Here is a 16,288-nt window from a genome sequence, read left to right on the forward strand (position 1 = left end):
CTACTTGGAGATCATCGACCATATGATGGAGTTCTATATTTTTTTGACATTGAGTTCGATACATTGAGGCTTAGTAAATTGCCACGATGTATTTTCAAACAACCGCATCATTTTTCACCCTGATCACGAAGCACAATAGCACCACGTCGCTCCGGTGTCCGCGCTAGTGGGGCAAAAAGCAAAGGAGAGGGAAATTAAATTGCCTCAGCTTGCAGTTACGGAGGGGACACCCCGGTAATTATTCGCCTCGAGTGGCTGCCCCCGCGCTTCGAGCGGGAAACGGCGGCGGCGCCGGAGATGGCGGGCATTCCGGGAGCGGCCGCCGGCGGGCACGCGGAGAGGTACGTACGCGCGCGGCTGCCCGCTCTCCCCTCGTCTCCGCACAAGCAATGATTTTGATCCTTGCCGATAATGCATTTCGTCGGGCGTCCCAGTCCCAGGCGAGGCGCGGTTGCGGGCGGCGCAAGGGCGGCGGCGCCGGGCGGTCGGTCTGGGGGGAGCGGTGGCGCGGGTGCGGAGGCGGGGGTCACGCAGGACGGAGGCTCCTCGGTGGATGGCGGCGCCCAAAGCCGTGCCTGCTTGGGGAGGTATGAACAGCCTATGTTTGGGAGTAGGGTTTAGGGGAATGAAATTTGGTTGGAATTTATTATCGGCGGCCTACCATTGGGTACAATGGTAGAAAGGAAGCTATATGTGAATAAATTAGTGTAGACGCCTATTCAATAGGCGGTGTTCTTGCATGCGTTGGGCTATTGTCAGGGTTTTTTCTCCGTAAGTCCGTATTCATTTGTTATCGGTCGTGAATGTTGGCTTACAGTCTCTGCATTTATCTGGTAGGCGTCATCGGAGTTCTTTTCCAGATGAAAGGGAGCCAAAACTAGGCCGTGTGAGTGCTTATGAGGAATCGTTGAAAAAATATGTTGATAACAAGTCCAATGTTGTTATCAATCCAGCAGTAGGCATGTCTTTCGACTCCCGTGCTGATGCATTTGACTTCTGCAACTTGTATTCCTGGGAGCTGGGGTTTGGAATACGATGGAATAACAGCACTAATGATGCAGAGGAAAGTGTTACGGTGCAAGAGATAGTCTGCAGCTGCGAGGTGAATAGATGTTCAGCTTATGCTCCCATTGCTCTGTATAATTCAATATATTAATTCTGGATAATGTGATGTGTCTTAATTGTGAAAATGTGGCTGTGTGTTTTAGGGCAAACCGGAGCTGTCCAGTGCTGCATCAGTGAGAACTGATTGCAAGGCTAGGATACAGCTGCACAAATCTGATGACAATGGATGGTACATCCTGGAACTCCGAGGTGATCACAATCATCCCCTTTCTGGGGCATGCAGTGAAAGCTTGATTTGGCCTTCCCACAACCATCTCGAGCCCTACACCAAGGGTATGGTATGCCATCTTAGGGATAGCAATGTTGATCTTAGTAAGACGCGCTATTTCATTTATAGCTTTTTCGGGGCCATGAAGAAAGTCCTGTTCAATAAGTGGGCTTTGAAGTCGTTATGTGAGTCTATAACCACAGAACTCGAACTCCCAGAAGATTATGTATGCAAGACTCTTGAGTTGTTTGATGGCTTTGGTTCGTTGAGGAGGGATGATCCAAGCTTCCAATTTCGTGTTGAGTTGGATTATACTACGAGCCAGTTTAAGACAGTGTTATGGACGAATGGGCGTAGCAGGATGCAATATGCACAGTTCGGTGATGCTATAACATTTGATACAACATATAGAAGTAAGCTGTATGACATGCCTTTTGGCTTGTTTGTTGGTGTTAATAATCATTACCAAAGTGTCATACTAGGAGGAGTGCTGATGCGACATGAGACAGTTGAAAGTTTCAAATGGGTGTTCCGTGAGTTTGTTACTTTGATGGGGGGTAAAGCTCCAAGTACTATTCTCACAGGTACATTTTAACCCAAACTTGATCATATTTTCAGTTCCGGTTTGCTTCTTTCACAGGTTTTCAGCTGACATCAACTCCTTTTATTATGCTAAACGTAGGCCAATGTAATGTGATGGAGGTTGCAATCCAGGAGGTGCTACCATATACGACTCACAGATGGTGTAAGGTGCATGTGCTGAGCAAGGAGAATGAATTCCTTGGGCCGATTTGCTCAAAGAAGAGTGGATTTAAGGATGACTTCCAAAAGATCACTGATAGCATGCTGACTGTTAGAGAGTTCGAGTCTGCTTGGAAGCATCTTCTAGACAAGTACAACTTGCATGGGAATGCATTCCTTTCTCAGATTTATGATTCTCGACATAAATGGGCGAAGCCCTACTTTAAAGGGAAGTTCTGTGCCAAACAGACTAGTATGCAAAGAAATGAGTGCGCGAACCACATGTTTAAGGGCTATGTGCCACGGAATAGATCTATCAACATGTTTGTACGACACTACAACGAGCTCCAATCTTATCTTGAGTCAAAGGAAAGCTTCGAGGAGAGTAGGAGTGGGAAGGTAATATGTCCAGCATGTACATGTTGGCTGCCATTTTTTTCCTCCCTTGGTGAGTCCCTTTCTGATTTGAATTTCGTTTCCTGCAGAGGCCCAGAGTTATGAGCAAGGGAGTTCCAGTTGAAGAGCATGCGGCAAAGATCTATACAAGGGCTATGTTTGAAAAATTTGACGAAATAATTTTCCAGTCTGGTTCTTATGTGGTGGATGAAAAGGAGAGAGGGAAGGCATATTTAGCAAGGCACATCAGGAGTGACTGCCGGGAGAGTTGGTCACAGGTGGAGTTTGAAGTTACAATTAGGGCTGAAGATGGTGCGGTTGTTTGTGAGTGTGGATTGGGGGAGCACTTGGGGATACCTTGCTGCCATGCTGTGAACGTAAGATTTACACTGTCTGAGATTGTTACATGAGATAACGTAAGATTTACACTGAGATTGTTACATGAGATGCTTTCTTATGGTTTCAGATGCAACCAGAATGACATTTATGTCGATGCAGGTGATGATACACTTGGGAATGCTAGAGATTCCAGCTGGAAATATTGTGGAGCGCTGGACGATGCATGCAAGGGATAATTTGCCTGCTCATATGATTGAGCTTGAGAATGATAAGGCAGCAGAGAGCTCAGAGTCGTATAGACAGTCAGAGTTGTTCATCCAAGCCTTGGAGTTTGTGAAGTCTTGTTCCAGGAGTGATTGGACTTTTGAAATAGGGTTGGCAGGTATGGTGCAACTTGAGCAGGAGCTTTTGGAGCTGAATCAAGTTAAGGATGTTTCTGGGTTGTCCGGACAGTGCAGCCATCCTGCCGCCCAAGGTTCTGATGTGCAAGGCATGTCTGCTGCAGCTACAGATGATGCTAAGAAACAGCGATATGAAGCAGAGGCACACGATCTTAAATGCAAGATGGTGAAGCGTACCTAGGCAAAGGGCCCCAATAGATGTCAAATCTTTTGTGTGTGTGTGTGTTGGGGGGGGGGGGGGGGGGGCATAGGAAGGTAGCAACTTGCAACTCATTGAGGAACAATGTGAGTGGTGGGTGTTTGGTTGTAAGATAACTGAATTCCGGTTGTCGTGGCCGCTCGGTAGGAACTCAGTGAGACTGGACCCTGGTCCTTTTCTTCTGCTCATGTCTTGTAAAATGTCAGCGACGCCGAATCCTGACAGTGCTCGGCTGCATGGCATGCGAAACTACCATGTTATCGTTGTAATGCTTCGGTCTATGTAAGCTGCCATCCACCTCTGATGTGCACATTCGGTACAGTGGACATTCGATTTGCGGACGCTGCTGTCATGAGTTCTGTGCGCATTTGGTAACTGTCTTATTCTGATAGTCACATGGAACGGGGTGTGCTCCTTAAGAGGTTGTGGTCGTTGTGTTGGGCCATTCACTTCTCAGGAACTGAACTGTATCCCAAGAAATATCAGATACTGATTTGGATATTCACCACCATTTCACCTACAGCTCAGCGATCCCACGCCATCATGTTGACGAATGCACCTTGGCCTTCCTCGTTTACAGCGGCAACCCTTTGGGCACAATCTGATCTTTGATCCACATGTCGATAGGCACCAGCACGTACAGCAAACAATTCTGATGCTCTGAACTGCAAACGAGCAAAACGGACGTAAGCAAAGGAGTCACCGGATGCTCTCCGAACGCCTGAAATAGAGTTGTTTGGTCTGGTACGGATTGGGGTTGGTTTAATCCCCTTCCGATCCTCTAAGGGTGTGGATTAACCGAACCAGCCTTAATCGGCGTCTCGACTATCTCTCAACTTAGGAATGGAAACATTAACACAAGGAATCGACTAAGTTCTATTGCTGTTGAATTGTAGTTCCTTTTGTAAGAATGGACTAAGTTTCCATAATGACAGATATAAATGTCAGCACAAATGTGGCATTATTTCAGCAGCAGTCTGACAGACATGAAGTATCACGTCCTGTTCAAAAAAAAAATCCCTTACGCACCCAAAGAAGTACCACCATATGCGTTGCCAAGGATTCACACTAGACAAGACCGACCAATTTATTAATGGGAATAGGAAGTGCTAAATGCTGCAATATGCATAAAAGGCAGCAGGATACCCAACAAGCGATCCGGGGCAGCACCACCGAGCACAGACGTAGCTCTCAAATGTGTCTACTAGGAAGGGGAGGCCCTCAGGAATGTTCAGACCCTTCAAGGTTGCTTCAATCTGGCCTTCTCAACTCTCAAGCTGCTGGGAAGAGTTTTCTTGCGTGCTGCAACAAAAATGCTTTGATGGTACCATGTACTCTGGTAGCAAGAATCGATCCGGGCACTGGCCACATTGATGTATAGGAAATTTGCAATCCCATCCAAATACATCTTGTTCATTGGATTTTTGCTATCTAAACTACCCTCCCTTCTTTTCTAAGTTTCTTCTAAATTTTCAATTGTACGCATTCTTTGTTCAAGTCTTGCTAAACACCAACATCATCTGGATAACTAGGTTTGAACGTTGAAGTTCTACATTCAATGTTCGCCAAGAACATACTTAACTCCACCGAGGATAATATCTCTGTTGAAAGGTCATTCTGTCTAGATTTAGTGCAAAGATTAGTATACTAGGCTGAATTCGCTAACTATTCGAAATAATAGGGCTGTAGGGTGTGGTTTGACTTTTCATAATCTAGTCCACCTAACAAAATTTGTGCGCAATTATACGCTATCATTAAGTTTTCTGGTTTTACATTCATGGACAACCCCATAGTCTCAGAACAACCAATGGGCATACACAATAAGCGGGAAGAGGAGCAAGAGTATTACTATTATTATTTATTCTGCATGAGTTCTTCTGAAGTGGAGTACACACCACATGAGTACATGACACCAGCAGACCATATTCATTTGTACTTTTGCCACTATTGGCAAAAGCACCAAGGAAATTTCCTTTTTCTTTACATTCAGAAGGCAATGCCCATACAAAATCTGTAAATTACGTTAGTAGAAAGAGTCCATGTTGCCAGGTTGATTTTGTAAAGTTAAAGAGTAATAGTGTTACAGGGTCATGGGCATTGCCTTCTGAATGTAACCAAACTGTGAAATCTTATTAATTTTTTGTTGATGGCGATCTTGGAGCAGCTCACCCTGCATTTGTGCATTCATCTGTTCAAATTCAAGTATTGCTTAAGAAGCTTCGTGGCTAGCAGTCTTTGCTTCACTTTGTTCAGCTTGCTCTGCCTCGAGCTTCCTTAAAGCAGACGAACTCAGTTTCTCCCCCTCCACACCTCCAGAAAGGAGATCAACAACCTCAACCTGAAATTCAGGTTATCCACATTTGGATCAGTTACATAGCCCATCGGGTAGGTAGTAGATTGATATTTAATGGAAATATAGAAGTGAGCGCAAATAAACCTTTAATAGTGGCAACCCTTTCTCTTCTCTTTTTCTATTTACAGCAAGTCCACCATTCAATGTCTCCTTACTGAACATAAGCATCATTGCTAATGTTAAACGAGGGCACAACAGAAAGGGAAGCTTGACAGTAAACATAAACTGTTTACATGATTAAGAGATCACATATTTTAAAGTTCAATATATTGAGATAATTCAGATGCCATTAGTATAGTTTTGAAGTAGTAGATAGAGTAGTACATTCTACCTTTTGATATGGTCACATGCACAAAGAACAAATGGAATTGTTGGACAGCTAAATGCATGAAAAGGGTTGATGCTATTGTTGATACCTGACAATGATGGCATCTAACTTATCGTCAGTAATGGAAGGGCCATAAGGATCTTCAATAGGCTCCACTTGTACTGTCAGTTCTGGTTTTATAGACTGCATATAATCATAAGCTATTGTCAAACATCGAACATTAGACAGAAAAAAGATATATGGGCATATTTGCTTTTCCCACTTCCTCCTAATGCTCAGTGCAAGAAATCCATGTAAGAACATGCAGAATTAGAGATATGGACCTAATAACCCCTACACATTCCAAAGCATGGATCTCCAAAATTCAAGGAAGCGCTAATTTCCATTTCAGACATTCCTTCCAAAGTAAAGCATGCTAAACCATCTTCTTCCTTTTTTTTAGAAAAAACAGACAATTAAGAACAAATATCCAGTTTTCAACACAGGATTCGCTAAAGTCAAACATTCACATTGAAACTCATTGTTAAAGTGGAAGTATCTGGCGACATAACACAAACTAATGAGCATGCACAGACACTAATTTTAATGTCTCTGTACAACAGATGAGCTACCGAATGAAAACAACTAAAACTTGATGCTTATGCACCTTTTCTCTGTGCATATTCTTCAGTACATGCACCATTCCATGAACCAACGCAAAACCACAGCTTTGATGAACATAACACCACATTAATGGAAAATATCAACAAACTAAACCAATATCTGAGGCCAATTTATCCTGGGCTCACATCACTAAATCCTTCTACTTCCTCACCAATAGAAATCACATAAAACAGGGAGACAGAGTAACTGAGAAACCACAACCTTGATGTAATCCTCCACGGCCTTGATCCGCTTCTCCACGGGCTCAATCAGCTCGGCGTACTACAAGCACAGTATCAAGAACACAACTACGGTCCACGAGTAATCAGAAGCCCTACAATTGGTTATAAAATGGAGGGGAAAAAAAGCGAGATTCTTGCCTCCTTCTTGGTGAGCATAGGGCCCGTGCAGACGCCCACCACGATCCGGTCCCTCGCCAAATCCGCTGACGCCTGCCGCCCACCAATCCCCAGACCCCAGAGAGACAAGATTCAAGGGTAATTCGTCGTAATTTTGAGGACGGCCAAAAACCTGCTGTACTCTGTTTTTCTTTCGCAGAACCTTGAGAAGGCAACGGTGGCCGTCATGGAGGCGGTCGAAGGTGCCGCCGAGGACCACAGAGCCGTACGGCGGGGTCGTCGCCTCCTCCGAAGTCTGCGCCGCCGGCGCGCCGCCGGCATCCATTATTCTTCGTTCTCTGTGATTTTTCTTTTTTCTTAATCGAAGAAGAGAGTGTACGGCTTCTCCATCATCTACTCGTGAGTGAAGGGCCCAGATTGACTGACGAGGCGCTTGGACGGGCCCTGATTCTTGTCTTTTTTATAACCTCAGGCTCGGTGACTTTTGTCTTTTTTTTCTAAACTAGTGGAGATGTGGCACATATTTAATTTTTCTTGCATTAGGTAAATATTTTTTTTCTAGAAATAATACACACCTTTCTTTTTCTTCTATAAAACAATGATATCAATTATTTTCTTCCAAAACAAATAATGACCCGAATTATAGGTGAATATATGTGTAAAGGAAAGTAAAATGTGTGTCAAAAGAAAGTAATACACAAGTATAAGAGGTGAGTATATGATATTGCTGGTGTAAAAAGTATTAGCATTTCAATGGAATCATTTTTCTTCTATAAAAAAATAGATCACCACCTTCTTTTGTCAAACCTCTGGATCTGACAAGGGACATCTCCGTGAGAGATATGGTGGGTCTAATCATTTAAATAAGTTTCAATTCTTTTAACTTTTATAATATAGATCAATTATGAATTCCTACTTCTCGAAATTTAGCTTGAATTTCTAGTTCGATTTGCAAAAGCTTTCATTTATCAAGTTTTTTCTTTACTCCATGCATACTAGGAATCACAAGGCAGAGACATGAGAATAGGTTGCGGCAAAATATGGAGATATAGTTTTTGAAATCTAAACATAAGAAATTTACAAAAATAAATTCAAGAAATTTTTGAGGGAAATCACATAATGCAAAAAAGAAAAATGTTTACATACTTTCTCAACGAATATGGAAAATAGTCCGCACGGGGGCATATGTACAAAATCTGAACTTCAAGAGGACATGGACACATTTAGTCCAAGATGATGCGCTCAATCTTATTACAATTCATTCATAGAAGGTGAAAGTGACATGGACCACCGCTTGATAGCACCTATAAATCCAGACATGCCTTTAGTATGATGTGAGAGAAAGGGACCCAAGCATCTGGGATTTAGGCTTCAGTGCACCGTGTCTTGCAGCAATCTTTTTCTCATGATGTAGTATTCAGCCCCTGGAAAGAAATATGTGTTCAACCACAGCATATGAAGTTAAAAAATTAGCAGCTTCATCAGTACAAAACTAGTAAAATAGTCTTCAAGAACTTTACACTTTAGTTTTCAAAAACACTTTACACTTTATACTCTTATATAAGAAAAAAGAATCAATTTCTGGTTGGTTCTTCTGAATCAGATATTAACCTGACAAGATTGCCCGTAGGATATATCTGAAGCAGGACCTATCAATGATGAATCATTACAGCCACCAATGTACAGTGATACCAAAGAAAAGATGGCATGGGTGAAATCAGTAATTGCAACTAATATTTCAACTTCATCAATAAAAAAGAAACTAGTATTTCAACCTCGACTATCAACATAGGTAAAGAAAATTTGATGATAGCTCTCCATTACCCTGAAAGCACTAATTCCATTTACTCCTGAGTCCTGACAACTATAGGTAAATTTCTCTTCAGTCTTCTATATATACACTGCCATAAAAGTAGAAGGAAAGCTCTACAAAGCTGTGGAGATCTCTACAAGTTGGGGGCAGTCCAGAGATACACAAAAAGTATTTTAGTTTTTAAATTTTCAGAGAGACAAGAGATGCTTCAACTGAAGCAAGTGCTCCTCATTTGAGATGTTCAGCGAGAGGCGCAGGTTAGTGAGTAGTGACTCTTGCTCCCATGTCAGTGGCCCCGCGGCATGTAAAGCTCTTACTGTTGATTGATATGCTTGCAGCTCTAGCTCATGTACATTCATATGTAAACCGTAGCCATAGACATTGTTATTCTCCTGTGCAGACATAGATGGACATGCAGACATGGCATCATCAGGGAAGCAGCTGCGGATTCTGACTGATTGTTCCTCATTACTGGTGCAATATTCCAAATAATTAACGCTGCAACTAGCCACTGAGCACTCATTCGCTTCTCTGATGTGCAAGGGTATTTCAGAGGAAGGAAGAACTTTGCAATCTGGTTTTCTCTTGGCATTGTTGTTCTTAGCGAGATCATTGCATCTGCCACTAAAAGGCCTATAAAAGCTATTGTCATCGATTTCATTCCTATCAGACATCTTCAGAGGCAACACATTCTTGGTTAGCTGACGAACTTCATATGCAGCTACTTTCTGTTTCTTGCCTGTTCTTTTAACTAAATCGTTTGGTGGCATCTTACTTTCTTCTAGTTTTCTCTTCACAGCTCTAGCACTAGTCGAAGCACAAACATTGGTTGCTTTCCTCCTAGTATTGTAATCATCCTCTTCATAGGTTTGAATATCCTGTTCCATCACAAATTTTGAGTATTGTGAGGAGTTACCAGCAAGTCGGACCGGTTTACTCAGCTCAGAAACCTGAAAAGGGAATGATGTCGTTGAATTAATTTCTCACTGCTCATGAAATTACACTGTTAATGGAAAAACAAAAAAAATTGAAATTACACTGTTAATGAAAAGATAGTACAGTGATCTGTTATGCCAGATACTGAAGTCAAGCAAGTGCTCATGATGAGATGTACAACCAATTCCTCACTGCTCACCTCTTGTATCACAAAATTACTTTAGTAAATAGTAAGAAATGCTCAGTCTAACATATGTGGAAGCTTGGAAAATATTCAAATTTCAACTTTGAACAAGTCTTAATGCTTCAGAATAGATGGAACCAAACAGCACAATGCAGAATGCTGGAATATCCATCAGAACTTTCAACTTTGTCCAAGATGTGCATCCCAGTTCCTAACTAATAAATACGAAATCAAACATGTTCATTTATGAAGTACTTCTGCTGTCAAAAAGTTGTTTTATCCTCATGTGGCAGTAATAAATTAATAACTTCACCACTTTTCACTTCTAGATAAATGTAATATAGTGGTCTGAAGTTCAAACACATGCAATGGCACTGTTTTCATTTAGATAATAACCAGGGTCAGAAACAAATATACTTTGTAGATATTAACTAGAAATGTAAATTCAAAACAACATCTCACCCTGTCTTCTCCAGTCAACTGCTTGCTATGATAAGCATGTGGAATCCTCAAACAAGATATGTGGAATTCCCTTGGTTGGATGAAGCCCACTAGCCTGATGGCAAAATAGTCATTCGTCAGCACCTCTGTAATCTTCCCAAGCCTCCATGAATCTTGATCTAACACCTCAGTTACATCACCAAGAACCCATCTACTTCTGAGCTGAATTGGTTGATGAGGCTTAGTACCTTCTTCCTTCATGTTCTTGGCTGCAGACTTCACTTGAGCAACCAAATCTGGATGACCATCCTTATAAAATGGCAGTCTTCTACTTTTTAGCTTCATCATATCCCACTATTAACCTGAGCCTGATATATGTATACGAAAATAAAATGCAGAGCATCAGTAAAAGTCAAAAGAAGCACTAGCATTCAGGGAAGAATATGAAAAGTAAGAAAACAAAGACTTCATTTGTAAGAGCCTAGATTATTGTATTTCTAGGTAAACTGTACAAGTGAATACAAAGTTTACTATTAATAAATGAGTTGGCAGAAGAAAGTCTAGGATAACATAAAGGTCATCAGGCTAAACCATCTAATTTGTATAGTGCAATGCCTAATCAGATTAAAAGTAACAGGCTATCGCAACACCGGATTGTAATAGGTATTTGTCATCGCAACACCGGATTGTAATAGGTATTTGTCGACACCATAACGACGAAGAAATTAGTAAGACACAAAGGTAGCACTATGCACATAGATTGGACTAGGAACACAGTAAAGAACTGAAGGCAGAGTCCTATAGTTTGGACGAGCAAATAAATGAAGGTAGAGTTGATTGTGTCCAACATCCAAGGCTGCCAACATGAGCCACGAAATGTTTGGTTAACATGATTGTGCACGCAGTAACATTTGAAGCAAGATTGTGTCCCCAATTTTGAGAGGCCTTCTTGAAACTACTTAGCTTCCTATCAAGGACACAAAGAAACATCTAAACTTGAAGCTTTATGTACACCCCAGGTATTTGAAGGTAACAAGCTTGAGTAGTGTGATGCATCATCTAAGCTCCACAAGCCCAGGCACAATATTCACAGTAAGACCTTAGCGTTTTCTGCTTGTGAGCAGGAACCAAACAATCATGTAGGGCAAAAGCAACTAAAATCAATAAGCCTAAAAGATGGGTGAATAAACTAAAAATTTATTTGTAAGATTCAATTCCCTTCATGTTATTAGATGTGAACCAATGTTACCTAAACAAGATAACTAAAACCAATTAAGGCGAAATTGCCTCTTGCTCTGGTTTCAGGCTAAGAGGTTGAACTAGGAGCAAGCTCCAGATGGGCTGGTCCCAGAAACAGAACAATCCCTACAGGCTACAGGTTGGAAATTTTCCTTGGAAAAGTCAAGCCACTTGTAACCTGTCAGATAAAACAGATGTCACTTCATTATCTAAAAGCATTTCTTAATTCATGAACATTGACAAAAAGAAAAATAGTACAGGGGACTCAAACTGGAATCATGGATGCAAGATGCCAAGAACTAAACCTAGATCTAATTCTGTACCACGCTGGAAAGGGCAAAACAGAAACTCCGATGAAAGAAAGAAATAAACAGAGATAGAAACGAGTTGTCTTGTTCGAATCTTTGATCCAAACTGCGTGTAAAGAAATTCAAACTAACTGCGAACTGTTCTGACCATAAGCAAACCAAACATTGGGCCTTGCAGATCTGCAGGAACCCACTCTCAAAAAATCAGCTCAATAATTCTGTTTCTACATCGATTTGGAGAAACCAAATCTCATGTCTGACTAGAAAGAAGACAGACAGGCAGACAGATACCAGCAGCAGCTCAAATTGGATTCGGGACGCAGAAAACTTATAGAGAGGATTTTTAATGCAAACTTTGGAGTCGAAGAATCCAAGAAATCTGCTACAGCAATCTCACCTGAAGCAAACCAACCAAGCCAACTCGCCTTGTTCACCCAGGAACTCGAAAAACTAAAACAAGTTACTTGTAATGGACGCCCAATTTTGGCTGTTCCTCCAACCAATCTGGAATGGATTACGAGGTCAGAATCCGAGAACGGCAGCCAAGAAACAGAGAACTATTCCCCCCACCTCTAAACTCCTAAAATAGAAATCAAAATCTGATGAGAAGAAATTTCAGAAATTTGGAACATCGAAGGCGACCGACCTCAGGGGGGAGGGAAAGATTAATCAGGCGGCTAGGAAGCAACCGAGGCACGCCTAATTCCGGGGCCAACCGTATGAGAAAACGGTGTGCTGGCTTGCTCTGTAGATTGGCTGTTTCTTCCAGTTCTTGCTTTCCTGTTCCTTGCGTTTTAGTCCTGCGAGTTTTGCCTTTTATTTTATTTATTTAAACTTCGCATATTCTTGCAGTGAAAACATATATCTTGGTTGATATCATGTAATGTTCTAATACTTCGAATGATTATGTTAAATTGCATTCTTTATATTTTTTTCACATTTAGTATTGTAGATAGATGTAATTAAATACTGTAATGAATTCTATGTGAAAAAAAGAGTTGAATCTATATATAGGTTTTTTGGTAATAGAATTATGATGGGTAGCTACATTCCAATGGTTACAGAGGTGGCAAAGTGACACTAGACAACGGAGGTGACAAATGCATTCATTATCCTTGATGTCGAAATTGCTAGAAAAAAAATATTTACGGTTACTCAAGCAGGGTGAGAAGGGCGTATTCAATAATCTTTCCCATTTATTAATTTATTATTAGCATCTTAATTTATTATTTTCCAGTGAACACATTATATTTACTTTTTTTCACTTATTTAGACTTGAACATTTAACATTTTTGTTGAAGACCCGCGGCCTAGCTCGTAAAAGCAAGCCCACTAGTCTTATTAGTTGGGCTTCGGGTCAGCCAAGAAAGATTAGATCCATCTTGGGCCCAGCACAAACATTGAATTTAATTGCATTCCAATATATAAAACTCATAAATAGCCCAATCCAAAAGCCTAACCTCAAGGAAACATCACGCGTGCTATATCTTGGTATGACCCACTAGCTGGTCTATTATGCTCAAGCACCAGGCAACTGATGCTATGTATAAATCTTATTTATTTAAAAATAATAAGAATAAATGTAAGAAAATAAATACTATGAACATGGAAAAATTGGATCCAAATAGATGATATGTAGCGTGCCAATCGAAAGGTTACGTTTTTATAAAAATTTTGGCACCTGTTTCATATTTTTCTAATTTAAAGTGAATTGCTTATAAGTTTTTTAGTTTGAATTTGAATATTTAATTTTTAAAAAATGAAAACTACTTTGAAACCACTCAAAGGGTTAAATTTGCCCGGTTTAAATAGTTGGATAGTCCGTGTTATTCTGTTTTGTATTTGAAGGTTGGAAATTAGATTTTTGTGATAATAATTCGTGGGTGTAAACTGACTTTTTTCCTTCTTAAATTTGCTTTATATGATTTGACAAATCAAGACACGTGTATAATTTGATTTCCTGATGTTTAAACATAGCCCAATCCATGGAACCAATTGTAAGGTGCGTGTATAAAAAGCAGAGCTCAAGCCCTTTCCATCATTTGGTCTTTCCTCATGACTTGTCTTGGTAACTAGGTCAAAAGCGCGCTACGCGGCGCGTGCCCACCTGGATGGCGTAGCAGTAGGCTGAAGGTTCTTTTTTTTTGTTTGGACTAGAGCATTGTTGTGGGCTGTCAGGGTGCTTGTGGGCTGGGCTGGCGAAGGCGGTTGGCTGCGGTGGGCCGAAATGCAGGGCCCGCGTCGAGTTGGGCAGGGACACATGTCAGCTCCAGGTGAACCGAGCGCTCCTAATTTGCTCCTTCCATGGCCGATAGTATATACATTACATTATATGTGCCGCTTCAAAGCAGAGCATGCAGAGCTGCGCCATTTCAAGTGCTACCACAAGTCCACAACAACATGGGCTTCAGGGCTTGGGTGACATGAAGAAAATAATTAGCACTATTGCTGCGTTGTGGGCCATGGTCATCCATGAGCCAGATAGAGGATCACCGAGCGGTGGCAACTGTGTTGAGGTCTGATAGAGCTTGACAAAAGCCCAAGGTCATCAGTGATAATTAGTAGTATTGCATTATTGTCTTATTGATATGCTTTTTAGCCAATGTAGTGCAACCAACTCTGGCTCACCAATCAACTCAACTTCACTATATATCAAGACAACAAGCGACTTGTTCAGAATGCAGGGCAACCTTGAACAAAACGGGTGACCGCTTGTAACACACAGCTGTTTCGACAGCTATCGTTCGAATACAATATAATTTCAGGTGGGCATCTTGTCCCCCGTTGGTTTGTCGGGAATACAATATATATATATTGCATAGTTTGTTTGTTTATCAGAACTGTCGATATGTTTAGGTATGGGAAGCATGAGGGAAATATCAGGCACACATGGATAGGGATCGTCAACTACTTGCTTCATGTGGAGAGTAAAGTTGATGTGACGCTCCCCGATGAGTTGATGAAGAGCAGCGCTGCAGTGAACACACACATGTGAAGGCCTGATACCTGCAAACCAAGATCCTGTGAGTACGAGCTTGTCCACTTCGCCGCCATAGAAACACACGGCGATGGCATATGCATGTCAAGCATCCAGTGTGCGACTCCAGATCCCTGTGAGTTCACCTACTCTAACTTGGAGCCATCAGAGATCTGTAAACTCAAAAGTCAAAACACATACTCCCTCCATTCTCTTTTGATAGTCCTATTTCCAAAATTCAAATATTCTCAAATGATAGTCCTATTTGCTGTTGATAAGTACCATGGCAATAAATGACATCAGTAACGAGAAGTTTCTAGTAAAATCTTTCTGTTGTGGCCATATAATTGAAGATCTGGACCCAGACCGAACTGTGCTCCTGCTCCGATTCCATCTAAGCAAATTTTACCATGGAACAGGTAATTAGTACATGCGGCACAATTATTCAGCAGAACTTGTCATCAAAACATCATCGACATTGAAACCAAGCACTTATTATTTTCACTTGCTCATCATTAGCCTCCACAAATTTATCTTGGTTATAACTTTCCTGGGTTAATTAGTTGACACAATAAAAGCAAGGTGTCAAGGAGATACACTGCTCCAGCGGGAGTGAAAGGACCGGTAGCGCGCTCTAACCTAAGAGGGAGGGGTGAATTAGGCAAACTAAAATCTTAGACCTATGGCTCCAACTATTTGCATAAAATTAAACTAAGCATGTTATCTAGATGTGCAACTATGGTTGTTTTAGTGTGAAACCCCTATCCCAAAAAAATTTAGCAACCTATAGTCTTTCTTATCAACAAACTACTCTATGAAAATAAAGGCACACAAATTGCTAGTATAAAATGCGGAAGCTTAAAGAGAAGAATAGGAGAAAGCAAACTCTTGCCGCGGGTGTTTATTCCGTGGTTCGGTTAGCCACAAAGGCACACCTACATCCATGTTGTTGTAGCACTCACTAAGAGTATTGCTACTCGGCCACCAAGTCTCTTCCGTGAACACAATCACGGTCACCTTGGCCCCGGGTTCCACTAAGGAGCTTCTCCACAAAGGATGGGGGTCTCCACGTCCCCCGCACAAAGTTGTCGTCGCCACTCCACACCAAGTCGGAGGGTCGATGATGTGCCGGCGAGCCTTCAAAGCTCCAAGGTGCCGGCGCACCGAATTCTTTTTTGGTTCACTAAAGAACCTCAGCACAAAGGCACTTGGCCTTGCAATCTCACTCACTAAGAGTTAATCCTCTACACAACACTCTCAAAGTGTGCTAAGGGCTAAGGATATGAGTGCTAAGCTCTT

At 41.5% G+C, this 16,288-nt stretch overlaps 3 protein-coding genes across 10 annotated transcripts; 1 reads left to right on the plus strand and 2 right to left on the minus strand.

The window, feature by feature from the left end:
- The first annotated feature begins 396 nt into the window (after positions 1 to 396).
- Positions 397 to 3,800, plus strand: LOC120659500 (protein FAR1-RELATED SEQUENCE 5-like). Of its 3 annotated transcripts, XM_039937668.1 has the most exons (7): positions 397 to 587; positions 838 to 1,102; positions 1,209 to 1,746; positions 1,816 to 1,917; positions 2,016 to 2,473; positions 2,560 to 2,847; positions 2,969 to 3,800. In XM_039937668.1, exons 1-7 carry the CDS (start codon positions 412 to 414, stop codon positions 3,389 to 3,391), a joined length of 2,250 nt encoding a protein of 749 aa, XP_039793602.1. In that variant the 5' UTR covers positions 397 to 411; the 3' UTR covers positions 3,392 to 3,800. The 3 variants fall into 3 exon arrangements, with proteins under 3 accessions (XP_039793602.1, XP_039793601.1, XP_039793603.1); XM_039937667.1 differs by having other exon boundaries at positions 1,209 to 1,917; XM_039937669.1 differs by having other exon boundaries at positions 1,209 to 1,917; positions 2,560 to 2,886; positions 2,969 to 3,106.
- Positions 3,801 to 5,232: 1,432 nt separating this feature from the next.
- On the minus strand, positions 5,233 to 7,498 carry LOC120659503 (phosphopantetheine adenylyltransferase 1-like). The gene is made up of 6 exons (XM_039937676.1): positions 7,294 to 7,498; positions 7,113 to 7,184; positions 6,955 to 7,014; positions 6,179 to 6,273; positions 5,847 to 5,916; positions 5,233 to 5,747 (listed from the first exon to the last, which is right to left on the minus strand). The coding sequence occupies exons 1-6, from the start codon at positions 7,414 to 7,416 to the stop codon at positions 5,619 to 5,621; spliced, it is 549 nt and encodes a 182-aa protein (XP_039793610.1). The 5' UTR covers positions 7,417 to 7,498; the 3' UTR covers positions 5,233 to 5,618.
- A 621-nt stretch (positions 7,499 to 8,119) lies between these two features.
- Positions 8,120 to 12,827, minus strand: LOC120659502. Of its 6 annotated transcripts, XR_005669045.1 has the most exons (6): positions 12,659 to 12,826; positions 12,410 to 12,516; positions 10,487 to 10,833; positions 8,916 to 9,854; positions 8,703 to 8,740; positions 8,120 to 8,515 (listed from the first exon to the last, which is right to left on the minus strand). XR_005669045.1 is itself a non-coding variant. In XM_039937673.1 (5 exons), the coding sequence occupies exons 4-5, from the start codon at positions 10,811 to 10,813 to the stop codon at positions 9,093 to 9,095; spliced, it is 1,089 nt and encodes a 362-aa protein (XP_039793607.1). In that variant the 5' UTR covers positions 10,814 to 10,833; positions 11,715 to 11,882; positions 12,410 to 12,516; positions 12,659 to 12,827; the 3' UTR covers positions 8,182 to 9,092. The 6 variants fall into 6 exon arrangements, 3 of the variants coding, with proteins under 3 accessions (XP_039793607.1, XP_039793609.1, XP_039793608.1); XR_005669044.1 differs by lacking the exon at positions 8,703 to 8,740; XR_005669043.1 differs by having other exon boundaries at positions 8,182 to 8,515; positions 8,703 to 9,854.
- Between the last annotated feature and the right edge of the window lie 3,461 nt (positions 12,828 to 16,288).

The sequence above is a fragment of the Panicum virgatum genome, chromosome 2N (assembly GCF_016808335.1).
Source record: "Panicum virgatum strain AP13 chromosome 2N, P.virgatum_v5, whole genome shotgun sequence".
Taxonomy (NCBI): Eukaryota; Viridiplantae; Streptophyta; class Magnoliopsida; order Poales; family Poaceae; genus Panicum; species Panicum virgatum.

Bases quoted from the DNA above. Each gene is read 5' to 3' on its own strand.
- LOC120659500 (XM_039937667.1), top strand. From the start codon at position 412: ATGCATTTCGTCGGGCGTCCCAGTCCCAGGCGAGGCGCGGTTGCGGGC. The intron at 588-837 runs GTATGAACAGCC...TTTATCTGGTAG, and splicing joins AGCCGTGCCTGCTTGGGGAG to GCGTCATCGGAGTTCTTTTC. The intron at 2,474-2,559 runs GTAATATGTCCA...CGTTTCCTGCAG, and splicing joins AGGAGAGTAGGAGTGGGAAG to AGGCCCAGAGTTATGAGCAA.
- LOC120659503 (XM_039937676.1), bottom strand. From the start codon at position 7,416: ATGGATGCCGGCGGCGCGCCGGCGGCGCAGACTTCGGAGGAGGCGACG. The intron at 7,015-7,112 runs GCAAGAATCTCG...CTGTGCTTGTAG, and splicing joins CTATGCTCACCAAGAAGGAG to TACGCCGAGCTGATTGAGCC. The intron at 5,748-5,846 runs GTTTATTTGCGC...CCTGAATTTCAG, and splicing joins AAGGGTTGCCACTATTAAAG to GTTGAGGTTGTTGATCTCCT.
- LOC120659502 (XM_039937675.1), bottom strand. From the start codon at position 10,813: ATGATGAAGCTAAAAAGTAGAAGACTGCCATTTTATAAGGATGGTCAT. The intron at 9,855-10,486 runs GTGAGATGTTGT...TTCCCTTTTCAG, and splicing joins AGTTGACTGGAGAAGACAGG to GTTTCTGAGCTGAGTAAACC.